We start from the raw sequence: 15,809 nt of genomic DNA, 5'->3' as shown, positions 1-15,809 counted from the left end.
AATAAACCCATTGTAGGACTTAAATTACTACATTAAAAAATAGGTGCCTTATTTAAAGTATCATAAGAAACTTTGATTATTTTCCAATTATATTTAAAGTAACTCCACATACCTAATGCTGTTTTGTAACTATTTTATATTCCAATTTAGCTGAATTTTATGTAAGTCCTATGTGCTAATACATTGTGCCACTGGAGCTGAATTTTATATTTTAACAAGTATAGTAAACATAATAGAACTGTCTTCTCTGTAATGTCCCCTTCTCATTCCCTTGGAAACTGATTCCTATTCACATGGCTACTTTGGGATGTGCAAATTCTTTCATGACCCCATTTACCATGATTTCTTATTCCTACCCCTAGAAGTGGGCATCTGAGCAGAGACCTTCTCTAGCAATTTTCTAACTGCATCAGAGAAAGCAAGTTTCTCTATGGTGTCTGAGTATGTGGTAGTATGCAAAACCGGGAGCTATCTTGGGACAACCATCTCACCATTCAGAGAAAGTTAGTCTTCAGTGAGAGAATTCTATCTTTAGAGAGGCAGAATTCAGACTTCTAACAGGAGTTCTGGAGGCATCTGAGCCCCTGACTAGTGTCTGCTCAAATCCAGTGGTGTGCTAAAAGAGGTTTAACAACTGGCTGGGGTGGTGGGAAGCTCTGATTTGTAGTATATGCTGACCACCTGGTGGAAATAATTCCAACATGGACAATCTTAAACTACTATGACACAATGAAAGTGGAATTGGGAAGAGATGTACACAATCAGCTCTGTGAACCAGCACAAGTTGCCTCCAACACATTATTCCCTATATCCCTACTTTTCATGGTTTAGCTATTAAAGCCTTTCCTGGAATCCTGAGAGCCAATACATTCCCACCTGTGCCCAAGTCAGATTATTCCTATTAAAACATATGAGACTTGTTTACTATGATGCAAATATTTTAGCATAAGAAAAAAAATAATAAGCACATTATAGCTAAAACTATACTGTGAAAGAAAAGGTTTGGTTGGTTTAAGGAAGACTTTGAACCTTATTTATAATTATTAAAATGTTTGCTTAATATTTTAGTATGAAAAAAATTTAAAAAACTGTAAAAATTATGACTATGGTTAAATCTATTAGATGTGTAGGGCATATAAATTTTACACGAGAATGTAACTACGAATTTCAATTGATGATGGGTGATAATAACTGATGAAGGCAAGAAAATTTAGTTGTGCTGAGTATAATTTTTAATGCTTAAGGAACTTTTCTGAGAACATACTAATGTTTATAATGCTTGATTTATTAAACATCCAATAAGGTAATAAAAATTATGCACTAAGTGCCTACCATGTAATAGGCAACATAATAGAAAATAATTCCTGCCCTTGTGGAACTTGAGTTCAAAAGAGAGAAGGCAGCCATTAAACAGCAAACACAATAAATAAATAAGAAAAAATAACATGTCAGGAAGGAACAAATGTTAGGGGAAAGAAGAAAAATCAGAGTTGGGTAAGGAAAATGGGGGAGTGGGAGGTGGTAAAAATTTTAAACAGCATGGTAATTGAGAATCTGAAGGCCTTGAGAGAGGTGAGGTAGTTAGCCACACAGCTATCATGGCCACCAAGGAAAAGTATTGACCATGTGAAGGGAACAGAGAGGACAAAGGACATATGGTAGAAGCATATCCAAGGTCCAGATGTGGTTCCAGAAATAACAAGCAGCTCTGTACAGCTGGATTGGAATAAGCTGAGGAAAGAGTAGTAGGAGGTGAGGAAATGAAGATAACAAATAAACCAGATCATGTGGAACCTTGCAGACCAGTGGCCCCCAACCTTTTTGGCACCAGGGACCAGTTTCATGGAAGATAATTTTTCCATGGACGTGGGTGAGGGAAGGGTGGGGCAGCAGAGCTCTGTGACCTGGTCCCTATAGGCCACTGACCAGTACTGGGTCCACGACTCAGGGTTTGGGAACTGCAGTTGAGGACCATTTTAAGTATTTTGGTTTCTGTGACTGAAATGAGGAGCTAGTGAGCAGTTTAGAGCAAAGGGGTGATATAATCTAATTTATGTATTAAAAATATCACTCTGGGCCAGGCATGGTGGCTCATTTCTATAATCTCAGGGATTTAGAAGGCTGAGGCAGGAGGATAGCATAAGACTAGGAACCTGAGACCAGCCTGGGCAACACAGCAAGACCCTGTCTCTAAAACAATAATAATATTAATAATAAGAATAAAAATTAGCTGGGCATGGTGGAGGGTGCCTGTAGTCCCAGCTACACAGGAGGCTGAGGCAGGAGGATTGCTTGAGCAACCAAGGCTGCAGTGAGCTATGATCACGCCACTACGCTCCAGCCTAGGTGACAGACTGAGACCCTGTCTCTAAAAATAAAAAATAAAAACAATTACTCTGAAAAGAAAAAAAAGGAAAAAAGATCACTCTGGAGATATCTGCTTCTGGCCATGATAGAGTAACTGGTGCTAAACTTACTCACTGCTGAAAAACTAGGAGATATATATGAAACAACTGTCTCAGAAGCAGGTAGTAAAGGACTGTGATCCTTGAGAGAAGGGTGATCCCTAGAACTTGCTAGTGTTCAGAGTGAGGGAACTTTCTGGAATGTGCACAGGGAGCAAGAACAGTGGTCCCAATTAGTTGAGGAGACAGATTAGGATTTGGAGAAGTTGAGGAGACACCTAAGAATTTGGGGAAGTTGAGGAGACTTCAATTTTCAGAATATGGGGCAGAATATGGGAGAGATGAGGGCTATACAAAGAAAGAGCTCCAGAAATTTACCTAGGATCACGTTGAATCTGTCTGAATGCTAAGCTATATATGAGTAGTGTTTGACTCCATGAGCTAAGCAAAGAAAAACTACTAAAAACTGTAAGCTGAAAAATTTCTCAGAGTTCACATAGGCCTGGAAGCTGATTTTTGACTAGTCAGAATGAATTCCACATTGTTGAATTCTTGAAGTGTTCAGTAGAGAACCTAGAAGAGTCATGCCTTAAGTAGTAGGACCAAAGTAGGCCTAGAGTTAAAACCACTATAAATGTATCCTATCAAAGCTTAAAAACAAGCCTCAAAATGATTAAGCTGATGCACAGATAATATAAATGGCTGCTAAAATAAAACTCACTACTCCTTTAAAACAAGACAATAAAATTCAGAGATAAAACAATAGAATGTTCATGATGTCTAGCATCTAATAAGAAACTGATCAGAAAGAGGAGGTGAGGCAGTGGATCACACAGCTATCTGGGGAAGAGCATTCCACATAGAGGAGACAGAAGATGTAAAGGACTTGAGACTTTTACTTCTGGCAAAAATGGAATAAGAAGTACTGGATTTATCCTTGGCTGGGCGCGGTGGCTCACGCCTATAATCCCAGCACTCTGGGAGGCCGAGGCGGGAGGATCACTCAAGATCAGGAGTTCGAAACCAGCCTGAGCAAGAGTGCGACCCCGTCTCTACTAACAGTAGAAAGAAATTATCTGGACAACTGAAAATATATAGAAAAAGTTAGCCGGGCATGGTGGCGCATGCCTGTAGTCCCAGCCTCGGGAGGCTGAGGCAGGAGGATCGCTTGAGCCCAGGAGTTTGAGGTTGCTGTGAGCTAGGCTGATGCCACGGCACTCACTCTACCCCGGGCAACAGAGTGAGACTTTGTCTCAAAAAAAAAAAGAAGTACTGGATTTATCCTTCTCCCTAAAACTTAAGAAAGATGAAAGAAAAAATAAACAAAATATACGAAATTATGGTTTTCAAGACCATAGACATCAGGCAACAAAGAACAGTGATCCCTGAGACATAGCATCAAGGTAATCCCTACATTTGCCCCTGCCTACTACCTTGAGAGAGTTTCCAGGTTGAGGTATAGGGAGGAGGAACCCAGGCAGAGCCCAGACAACTCCCTAAGCTAAGAAGATTAAGAGTCCACAGAGATCAAGGCAGCTAGAGACTACATATGATATAGATGAGAGTAGTGAGGAAGAGAAAGCTGCACAGAGAACTCCACAGATCTACAGAAAGCCTTCCTTGTGTATTCAGCAGAGCACCGATCAGTGCATATCTGTGAGGAAAACAACTGAGACCAGGAACAGTGCTTATTCTTATCTACTAGATTAGAAAAACTCATAATTCATGAAGCATTTGATAGAAAATTTGGAAAAATCTTGCCTCAGTAGTAGGGAATAAGACCTAGACAGAGGATAGTTCCAGTCTAGCTTAATAAATCATAAAAATAAGACCCCAAACACACCACCTCCAATAGCTTAACTTCATTCCAGAACAAAGACTACAAACATTTATAAGAGTCCAAAAATACCCAACACCCAACAAGGTAAAATTCACAATGTTTAGCATGTGAACAAAGATTACCAGATACACAAAGAAGCAGGAAAGCACAACCAATAAAAATTGACCTAGGAATGACAGATGTTGGGATTAGCTGATAAAAATATCAAACAAGGCCGGGCGCGGTGGCTCACGCCTGTAATCCTAGCTCTCTGGGAGGCCGAGACGGGCGGATTGCTCAAGGTCAGGAGTTCGAAACCAGCCTGAGCAAGAGCGAGACCTCGTCTCTACTATAAATAGAAAGAAATTAATTGGCCAACTAATATATATAGAAAAAATTAGCCGGGCATGGTGGCGCATGCCTGTAGTCCCAGCTACTCGGGAGGCTGAGGCAGGAGGATTGCTTGAGCCCAGGAGTTTGAGGTTGCTGTGAGCTAGGCTGACGCCACGGCACTCACTCTAGCCTGGGCAACAAGTGAGACTCTGTCTCAAAAAAAAAAAAAAAAAAAAAAATATCAAACAGTTATCATAACTGTTTTCTATATGTTCAAAAAGTTAGAGACAGGGAAATAATAATAATTTTTAAAGATCCAGTCTTCTACAATATTAAAACAAAACAAACCAAAAAATTCCAAAGGTCCAAATCAAACTTCCAAAAATGAAAACCATAATCTTTGAGATGAAAAATATACAAGATGACAATTAATGGGTGGTGAATTATGAATTATGGCAGAAAAAAAGATTAGTAAATCTGAAGACATAGCAATAGAAACTATGCAAAATGAAAAAAAAAGGAGAAAAAAGAATCTAAAATATTGAAAGAGCATCAGTGACCTGTGGAACAATTCAAGTGGCCTGATATACAGGTAAGTAGAGTCCACAAAAGAGGGAAGAGAGATGAGAACTTAAAAATTATGTGAAGAAAAATTGGGTGAAAATTTTCCAAATCTGAATGAAACAACAAACCTAAAGATCCAAGAAGTTCAACAAATACCCAAAACAAGTAACATGAAGAAAATTATACCAAGGAACATAAAAATAAAATTGCTCAAGACCAGTGACAAAGAGAATCTTTCAAGTAGCTAGAGGGAAAAAAAACACAGTAGGTACAGAAGAACAAATTAAAGATAACAGCAGATTTCTCATGGGAAACAATGCAAGCAAGAAGACAGTGGGAGCAATATCTTTAAAAGTACTGCCAGATTAAAACTGTCAGCCAAGAATTCTATACCTGGAGAAAATATATTTCAAAAACAAAGGTTATTAGAGTCAAATTTTTCACTGTCAGAGAAAGATGTTACAAATAAGCAAGGGGGTAAAGCTACAATGGGCCCTGTTGTGTTGGATATGAATCAGAGGTAACAGTATGAATTGCTATTTATTTGTACATAAAAAAGTCAATTTGGTTCAAAGCAAATCCTGAAACTGGGAACATGTAGATATGTTCTAGTCATGTCTAAAATTGCTCTTTAGTAGAAGTAAATCCCTCATAGTGATGTTCAACAGGTAGTAAATTCTTCTATGCCACAGTGTTAAATATTGAGTAAAATATTCTCTGTGAACAAAGATTTCAGTAAAAGATATTAAGGGAATGCCAAACCTTTCCAATTTACTCTATTCCAATTAAATACTTATATAATTGCTAAGAGAAATATATGAATGGTCTGTTTTGCATACTACAATACAATATGGATAATATGAGGAAAGAGAAGTTCTAAGCATTCCTAAAAATATTTCTTATCTAGTGATAAGTACTATTGATCACATTCTTGGACTGGACCCAAATATGCATATAAATTTATTCACAGTAAATGTCTTTAGCAAGCATGAAACAAATTATGCAAATGAAGTTATTAAGTAACTAAGCAAAAATCTAGACACTCACTTTTTACTTCTCATACTGTACAATAAAACTAAGAATTTCTTTTCCAAGAAAATCTTGTACAAATTTTTCTATACAGCAATTTGGTATTAACATATCAAGTGTCTGTATTCTTTGACCTAATAATTTTACATAGACGTATGTTTTTTGAGGAAATAATCAGTGATGTAAACAGAGATTATGTATAATGATGTTAATCACAGCCTTATTTATTATAATTAAATAAACTGACAACAATCTAAATATATAATGATTGAGAATGATTAAATTATGGTACATCTGTAAGTTGGGATATTACAAAGACATTATAAATCATGCCATCAAAAGATATTTAAAAGCATTAAATAAGCACTTCTAACTTACTCTATTTTGTTACATTTCATACATTTATGTAGACCTTTTAAAATCTTTTCTGGAAAACAGGATGGCTGAAACATGGCAGTAAGCAGGGAAGTAGAATACACATACCATAACAATACTGTAAGTAGGGGGAAAAAGCAGGTTACAAAACTGTTTAGAAAATATAATACCAATTGTTTTTAAATAAAAAGCATAGAAAAAATTTTTATATATTTCTATAATTTTGTAATAGGGACAGTCATTTTAAAATTAGAGCTACCATGACAAAAGGAATAGACTGAGAAATAATTGTGCAAAGAATTAAAACATGAATGCTTAGTGACTGCAAAAAACATAAATATCTACATCTTTATAATAATGAAATATATGATCAGGAAAAATGGTATCATTTTGAACAAGTACAAATATCAGAGATTAGCTGTCTGGGCATATTTGTACAACCTGTCCCCTGTTAAGCTTATACAAATATTGTTTTTATAATTACACAAGGGTTCAGAGAATTTGTTGTACAAAGGTTAAAACTCATCTACGGTCTCTAAAACAGCATTTGTATCAGTGGTCTACCTTCAGGAAAAAAGATAAGCATTTGCAAAATATGATCTTTATTTATATAATGTACATGGAAGGTAGAAATAGATATATATAAATTACAAAACATATATAATTATATAAATTATGAGATATAAAAATAAAAGGATAAGATGTAAATGCAATAACATTTTAAATAACAAATTTTATTGATTAATGAATGGAAAAATATTTTAGCTCTTACAAAAAAATATTAATATCTATCAGTGAAAGCAAGGTGATTAAACCATGATATTAATTTTCAATCCCATTCACCAATTATATAAAGATTTTTGATGAAATGTGGCTAGTAAATTTTTCCTGATATCTAGCAATTATTTTTATAAGGTAATACATGCTCCATATTTATATATTAAACAGATTATTTGAAAACCAGCTGAAATCCTCTACTTCAGTGGGGAGATTTTAAAGATTAGAAAACTCTTTTACTAGGTTTTTAAAGTGGGCAGATATTCATTTCTATGAGTAAATTCATATAATGAGAAAAGCATTTCTAAAAATACACATCAAAATGATTTCGCTATAGCAAGTGTCAGCAAATTATATCCAGCCCAACACCTGTTTCTGTAAGTAAAGTTTTATTGGAACAGACCTACACCTGTTCATTTATATATTGCCAGACTGCTTTCATGATATAATGGCAGAGTTTAGTGGCTGCAACAGGGAGTACATGTGCATGACCTGCAAAGCTGAAAAGATTTGCTATCTGAACCGTTACAGGAAAAAGTGTGCCACGCTCTACTCCACAGCATCCATTTCCATCAAAAAAGCAGTTAACTTTCTCACCCATGTTAACCTTACAGAGTCAAATTAAGTGTTTTTATTTTTTCTAAAAATATTCTCTAAGTATCATACTATCGAAGACTACTTGTCATTCCTGAAAAGGACAAATCTCAAAGACTTTCTGGAAGTTTAACAACTTCTGTGAGGTAAAAGAGATGTTGGTTACTCTATCTCTCTTTACAAATTATGGTAAAGACTCTATTATGGCCTGGTGCAGTGGTCACGCCTGTAATCCCAGCACTTTGGGAGGCTGAGGAGGTAGGATTGCTTGAGGCCAGGGATCTCTCTTAAAAAAAAAAAAAAAGACTATTATTTAAGATAATATAACCTGTATATCTATTTAACATAGCTTAGGTAAAAGGGCAATTCATGGCAACATAATGCAAACAAACAAATGAGGGTGTGACTGTCAACTCCTTTTAGACCTACAACCTCAACTCTTTCCTCAGAGTATGTATTTTTTGTGTATAACTCATCTGACACACAGAGAGCTTTAATGTCAATAATATGTTAGCAAAATTAAATTACTTAAATAAACTAAAATAGATAGGTAGAAAGAAAGATTCTATATTTTCTATTTCCCAACTGACAGATCAGTGCATATCCTAAGGGGTATATAGCCACTCTGTAGATCTCAAATCCAAATCACTGAAATTAATGTACAGTAAATGAAATATCATAATACCTAGAGCATGTCAGGTTCCATAATTAATCACTCAGTTTGCTAAAATTAGCTTAGGTCATAGCAGTACACGATGTGGCTATCTTATTCCTCATACTAATGCTAGGAATATTTTACTTGGATTAGCCATATACCTTTTGCAGGTACTAGCAAGATGAGTGATTAAACTATCATTATAAACAAAATTTTATATCTTCTTCCATCCACTCAATTTACAGAAATCCAACTTTCTAATCAAAGAACATTCATATATAAACATTTTCTTAAACCTATCCTCACAGATCTTAAACTCTAGTTTGATACTCCAAGACTGACAAGCTTTTTGACACTGCTTCATTATTCAGCACTTAATTGTTCTGTGCTCGTTGTGTAATCTAACAGAGAGAGCAGATGCTGAAAAATTAAGGAAAGACTTCACAGAGGAGGTGGGATTTTGGCCAAAAACTGAAAGGCAACACACAGAATGATAGTAAAAGGGATTTAATAGATACAGAGGAATCTGACAGGAGTGGGGGGTATAAGGATAGGCCTGAGAAAAATCGCTGGGAAGAGAATTAACAGGAATTAATGGGGTAACTGTAAAGATGTAAGACACAATGATGGAGAACAATGAGATACAATCTTAACTAGGAAAGGTAGAGTCCCATTACAGAATGTCTTGGAAGCCAGACAAGTGTTTAAATTCAATTTTATAGATACCAATTAATAAAAAGGGAATAGACTGCATAAGATTATTTTGGCATCTGTATTTGAACATATGGAATAGACAGAGACAGAAAAGCATAGATATTTAGAAAGAAATTACAGAGCTTAATGAGAGATTACAGTTAAAAAGAAGGAATCATCAAAGAATATAAAGTTTCTAGCCTGGGAAACTATAAAAATGGAGATATCACTAAAATGAACAGGAAAGCTGAGAAATAAAGGATTGATAATGGGGAGGAGATGGTTTTAGACATGTTAGATTTAAATGTATATAAATGGAGATATCCTAAGGCTGTTCTATAGCGTAATATTGGGTTGAAGCCAAGATCCAGGGTAGGAATACATAGGTAGAGTGATCTATCAATACCTTATATTTACTTAGGGCTTTATCACTACACAGCCATATATTATTAATTTTGAGCCTCAAAACACAGGAGAGTAGAAAAGCAGAAACTACTACTTTCATTTCATAAATCAAGAAATTGATGGTCAGAATTAATGTAATTTGCCCCAAATCTAACAGTTTGTTAGCAGCAGAGTCAGGAAAATCCTGATTTCCACCCTTGTCATACTCCAAAAGCTTCCAAAAAGAAAGCAAAGCTCAAGGCCCTTCTTTCAAAAGGAGTCATCAGCATAGAGGCAACAAGCCGGTGAGAATGTATGATTCTTTGAGGGCAGGAGAATAGAGAAAGAAAGGATTCGTAGCAGATATCCATAATTAATTAAAATGTGGAAGGAAGAGAGACCAACAAGTTGACAGGCATACTCAACAGAGAAGAGGGGGTAAAAAATCAAAACCAGAAAAGTGCAGAGTCAGGAAAGCCAAAAATGGAATAAGTACTTAGTGATTTTAAATGCCAAACAAAGCTAGAAGAAGAGGAGGGAGGATCTGGCATGGAGGTAACACATTTGATTGCTGGAATTTTAAAAAAAATTTAACTCTTAAAATTTTAGAGAAATAAAATAATTCCTTCAAAATGTTTATGACTATCAACATGCATTTGGTACACCAATAAGAGGGATTATATATTATTTTTCATACATTTAACTTCTATTTTATAAGTTATATTCACAAAAAATGTTTTCAATGTGGAAAAATTACACAGTCTAAGAAAATAAAGCATCTATTAGTCAAATACTAATCAAATAAAATAAAGCATCTATTAGTCAAATACTAATCAAATAATAGAAATTAATTAATCAAATAGAAATTTATTTCATCTTTTAAATCACAGCTCAAATATATTTCACCATAACCTGATCAGTTATTTCACTTTTTACTTGGCAAGAAAATATTTTCAGCTTTTACCTTCTCCATATCTGAGAGACTTTGATAAACATAGTTTATATTTTTTGCTGTAATCTATATTACCAATTGGAAGATTCAGTAAAGGAAAAGAGGAGAGCTATAATAAAGGTAAACTATAGAAATATGGAAAGCAAAATTATATATGAAGTAATTTACCAACTTTAATAACAAATGCTGTTATATGGTCAGTCTTCTGATCATATATTTAACTTCTGTCTTAAATGGAGCTAGCATGCAAAGAAAAGTGAATTATTTGATCCTTGTCCTAACATGACAGATATAAAATATTTTCAACTCAGATCAACCTTTATTAGTGACATTTGCAGAACACAGCACTGTCTTTGCATGAATCAAGTTTTAGAAAGATCCTTGGAAATTATATCTATCTTAAAGTTTTAAAAAATTTAATAGGACCGTCAATGAATTAAAAATTTAAAAGACACAAACAAGCAAATCAAACCACTTGCTACTGACCTTGTTCAAGCCTGAAGAGGGTCTTTTCCAGCTTTTCCATTTCGTTTAGAAGTAAAATTCGAATCTGTTTACTGTGTCCCATTTTGGCTTCTAGAGGATTTGAAACCTTTCAGAAGAATTAAAAGAACTCCAAAGTCGAATAAGTTACCCCTACAAAACAAAAAGGAGTTAAAATAAAGAAAATAATTATTACCTTTTACTATCCAGAGCGGACAGTGGCACTTACATGGTCTAACTGTGTTTTAATCCTAGCAGAGCAATGAAAAAGAATGAATCTTATAAATGAGACCGGAGAAGGCCAATTAATAGGTGTTTTCTCCCCTCGAGCACAATGAGTGAGACCTAAGCAAAAACTGTACTATAGATGCTTATGATTAAAAAACAAAACAAAACAAAAAACCTAAAGCATGCTCAGAGAAAAGCAATACTTTAGGAAAGCCCGGAGTTGGGAGGAAATACCTAGCCCCAAAGCAAAGGGGCTCTGAAGACTCCTAATGGCATACTTCTGCTTACAAGAGATTAGTCTGCTCAAAGATAACAGGTGGGAGATCTCCCCATTCCCAAATTCGGGTTGGAAGCCACCAATGGGGAGGTGAGAACAGAGGGAAGCAGTTGTTGCCCCTGGAATAGCTGCCGTAGCCAGAGGATGTACGGAGAGAGCTATAGATAGAAAGAATGCGTTTCCCCGCGACGCCAGCGGCATTCCTAGCACTTACGCCGAGCAAGTTATCCGGGCGGCTTCTGGGACACTGCAGGACCTGCGACTCTAGTCTTAGGGTCGGAGGAGGGGACGGGAAGGAAAGCAAAAGGGGAAACGCTGGCCGTCCAGCCGCGGGGAGAAGCCGCAGCCTAAGGAGGGCCGGACGCCGTGAAGGGCAAAGGGAGGGGCTGCGGCGGCCGGGGCATGGGCCAGGCGGCTGTGTGAGGGGCAGGGACCGTCCCGGCGACTCCGCCTCGCGCTGGTCCCCAGGAGACCCTGGAGCTCCCAGGGGGCGGAACGCGCCCTCGCTCAGGTGGGAGCGGACCGGTCCTCTCGCCCACTTCCGGACGGCTCCGACCCGCTCGCCGCGACCGCTAGTCTCGCGAGAGCGTGGGCGCCGGGGCCCGGGGCTAGGAGGCGGCTATGGCCGCTGCTGTGATCCTCCCTTTGTTCTTGCTACAGGGAAGGTGCAGCGGCGAGGGTGCGCCCCTCCTTTGACAGCCTGCAAGCTCACGGTTGCAAGTTAAAATCCTGCGGTACCAGGCTGCGAGCTAGGTTGAGCTGCGCAGCGCGATCTTTTTGTGGAAAGGGCTGAGTGGTGTAGGGACCCTGAGGCCTCAAGGCCACATGAGGCCCTCCAGACCCCCGAGTGCGGCCCCTCCACCGAATCCAAACTTCACATTTGTTCTGTAAAATTTGGATTCAGTCCAAAGGCCGCACTCAAGGATCCAGAAGGCCACAAGTAGCCCCCAGGCCACAAGTTCCCCACCCCTGTACGTGCTAACAGACAGGGCACATGCTCCTGAACGCAGACCCGGATGAGTAGGTAGGTGAAGTGTGGCCAGTCTGCAGACAATACAGAGTGCAAATACCAACCTTATTTACAGCATCCAGTTGTACCTAATGTACACCAGATAGACCTGAAGATCGTCTGAGATTAAGCTGCACTTATTTTAGGTCAGTAATTCAGGACTCTGCAGATGCCTAAGGAGATTTTTATGCCTGAGGGAAAAGGAAAACCTAACTTGCAGGGCTCTTGGAGGACACCTAATTAATGGTCATGAGAAAACGGACAAGAGGACCCGGGAAGGTGGCTCATACCTATAATTCCAGCACTTGAGGAGGCTGAGGCAGGAGGATCACCTGAGGCTAGAATTTCTAGATCAGCCTGAGCAACATAGCTGGAGACCCTATCTCTAAAAAAAGGAAATTTAAAAATTAGCGGGAGGGGAAGCGCCTGTGGTGTGCACTATTGGAGAGGCTGAGGCAAGAGGATCGAAGAAAATGTACAAAACGTTTGGATTAAGTTAGTGGGGTGTGTACAAGAATCTACCTTTCTTTATTGTGGAATTGTTGTAAGTAAAAGAAGGATAATGGGTTTAAAAAAACATGCCGAAATATTTAAGTAGACTTCTAAGGATGGCTAATTGTACATGGTTCAAAACTCAGTCTGGGAACCAGCAGCTCATGTATGATCACTTACTATTTGCCAGGCATATAGGTGCTGGGAATGCAGCAATAAAACAGCTACTGCCCTTGTGAACTCCTACATTTTATAGGTGGCAGGCAGATAAACAAATAGATTATATAGGATAGTAAAAGGTTGTGAGAAATAAAGCAGGGAAAGGAGAAAGCGTAGAAGAAAAAGCAGAAGGAGATTGGCAATTTTAAATACAGTGGTCAGTGAAGTGATGTCAAACTGAAAGAAGGAAGAAGTTGTCCAGGGTATAGGATTACATGCAGAGAGAGATACAAGATGCACAAGGCCATGAGGTAGTAGCATACTATGTGAATTAAAGAAGGCCACTAGTGAAGAAGAGAGTGGTAAGAGATTAGAACAGACAGATGGTGTGGGGTGGGCAGCCAGCTCTTGTAAGGTTTTGTAGGCCATTGCAAGGATTTTTGATTTTTACTGTGGGAAAGCTTTTACTTGTTACTGTGGGAAAAAGAGCCATTGGAAGATTTTGAACAGAGTGACATATGTTGATTGACCTTTTAAGAGGATTAATCTGCAACTTGATGAGGAATAGCTGAATAAACTGTGGAGTGTAGCAAGGAGACCAGTTAAAAAGCTGTTTTAGTCAGCCGAGCAAGAGAAAGTAAATTTTGAGTGTGTGTTTGTTTGGGGGAAAAGGTATTGCTATGAAAGTGGTGAGAAGTTACTGAATTATGGATCTATTTTGAAGGCAGAACCTATAGGATTTGGTAGTGTAAAGAAAGGAGTCAAAGATGATTCCAGGATTTTTAGTTTGAGCAACCAGAAAGTACTGTTCAATAGAAATATTAAGTGCCACATAGGTAATTTCAAATTTTTAAGTAGCCATATTTTTAAAAAGGTTAAATTAATTTTAATAATATAATTTATTTAACTCAGTATATCTAAGATATTATTTCAACATATAATCAATATAAAAAGTTATTAATGAGATATTTTACATTCTTTTTTCATACTATCTTCAATATCTGTGTGTATTTTACACTTTCAGTATTTCTCAGTTTTGACAAGTACATTTCAAATGCTCAACAGCTTCATGTGGCTAGTGGCTGCCAAATGCACAGTACAGAAGAAATTGCCATGTACTGAGAGAGAAAGAAAAAGGGAACAGGTGGGATTGGAGGGTGAAAATCATAAGTTTTTTGGTAGACCTTGAAATTTGAGATAACTGTTAAACATCTTAGTGGATTTAGCATTTGTAGCCCTGGTCTCCAAAGCAGTGTTTTTCAAATTGTGAGTTGTAACCAATTGGAGGATCATAAAATCAATTTATTAGTAGTAACCAGCAATTTTTACAATAAAAAAGATTCAAATGTATTACATCTAGTAAACGTATTAGTTCATAAAACTTCTGTTTCTGTTACTTATTTTTTTATGTGCTGAGTCATATACTCCTATGGGGGTTCATGGTTAAAAACAAGATGGAAAGCGACTGCTCTAGAATACATGCTGCATAGACCATAATTCATGATTATAAAATGGGACCTGAGGTTGAATCCCAGCTCTGCCACTAACTGTGAAGTTTTGAAAGGTACTCAACCTCTTTGTGCTTTGATTTTTCCAAAAGTAATATGAGGATAAAAATATTATCTACTGTTAATTAAATGAAGACTTAAAACTGTGTCTGATATATACCAAGTACTGGTATAAAAATAAATGTTAGCAGAGTAGAACCCTAACTATGTTGTCAAACACAGATCATGTTTATGTTTGTTTTCAGGCACTGCTTTTTCATATTCTATTCTACTTTCTCTTTCTCTTGTGACCATCTCATCACACTACCCTCCTGTTGATCAGTTTTCCAGGGCTTCAAAATTTGCTTTTCCTGCCCTTTTTCCTCCCCAATAAAACTCTCGCTTTATTGCCCAATGTTTCAGCTACATATAGGGAGTAAAACACATGAATGACATGAATTCCTTTAGCAGTGATTTATTCTTACACAAATGCTTGACTTTTAAAAGAAGATTTGTTAATCCAAATCATTTTAATCTTGGAGATTTCATAGTGTGAAAGAAGTGAATAATGTTAAGTAATGGAACCATTATTTAATGTTATGTGCCTCCAAGATTAATTTTACAAGCCACATAGTATCCTTTTTAAAAAGTAAAGTCATGCTAGTGTGCTATTTATGAAGTTCTGGAATGCCAGTGAATTTGCAGTCTAGGGCTACAGTGGGGCCATGTGCGGCCTTCATTTTGGCACACAGTTGTCTTGTGCCTGTCCTGTGCATGACAGTGAGCTATATATACACAATAATCTCATGCTGTAGTTGTCAAGAGAAGACTCTCCTTGAAACATATGATGGATAACCTCAACTATTTGACAGTGACCCTAGTTTTTTCTGAAGCATTTATGTTAATGCACTTGGGGAGTGGGATAAGGGCTGTGGTCAGAAGAAGCTTTCTTCAGGTTTGTGTATAGGTATGTATGTTTTCTGAAAGGAAAGGAGTTATTAACTATAGTTAGGTCCTAATCCTGTGATCTTCTGGATCTGAAATGGGTGATGCTGCCTTATTTGGTTTTTATACTTGTCAGCATTTTCTGTATA

General features: G+C 37.2%; 1 protein-coding gene across 2 annotated transcripts in view; it reads right to left on the bottom strand.

Annotated features, from left to right (window-relative positions):
- Positions 1-12,147, bottom strand: part of AGL (amylo-alpha-1,6-glucosidase and 4-alpha-glucanotransferase) — a 75,354-nt gene extending 63,207 nt beyond the window's left edge. Inside the window, exons 1-2 of one of the 2 annotated variants that reach the window (XM_012748627.3) lie at positions 11,783-12,147; positions 11,067-11,216 (exon numbers count right to left, since the gene is read on the bottom strand). In XM_012748627.3, coding sequence (XP_012604081.2) covers positions 11,067-11,148 — 82 coding nt within the window. In that variant the 5' untranslated portion in view covers positions 11,149-11,216; positions 11,783-12,147. Of the gene's footprint in view, positions 1-11,066; positions 11,217-11,292; positions 11,708-11,782 lie in introns of those variants that run through there. The other variant, XM_012748628.3, reaches the window with a different exon arrangement.
- Positions 12,148-15,809: the final 3,662 nt, after the last annotated feature.

The sequence above is a fragment of the Microcebus murinus genome, chromosome 2 (genome assembly GCF_040939455.1).
Source record: "Microcebus murinus isolate Inina chromosome 2, M.murinus_Inina_mat1.0, whole genome shotgun sequence".
In the NCBI taxonomy this organism is placed as follows: domain Eukaryota; kingdom Metazoa; phylum Chordata; class Mammalia; order Primates; family Cheirogaleidae; genus Microcebus; species Microcebus murinus.
This window is presented reverse-complemented; position numbering and strand designations above follow the sequence as displayed.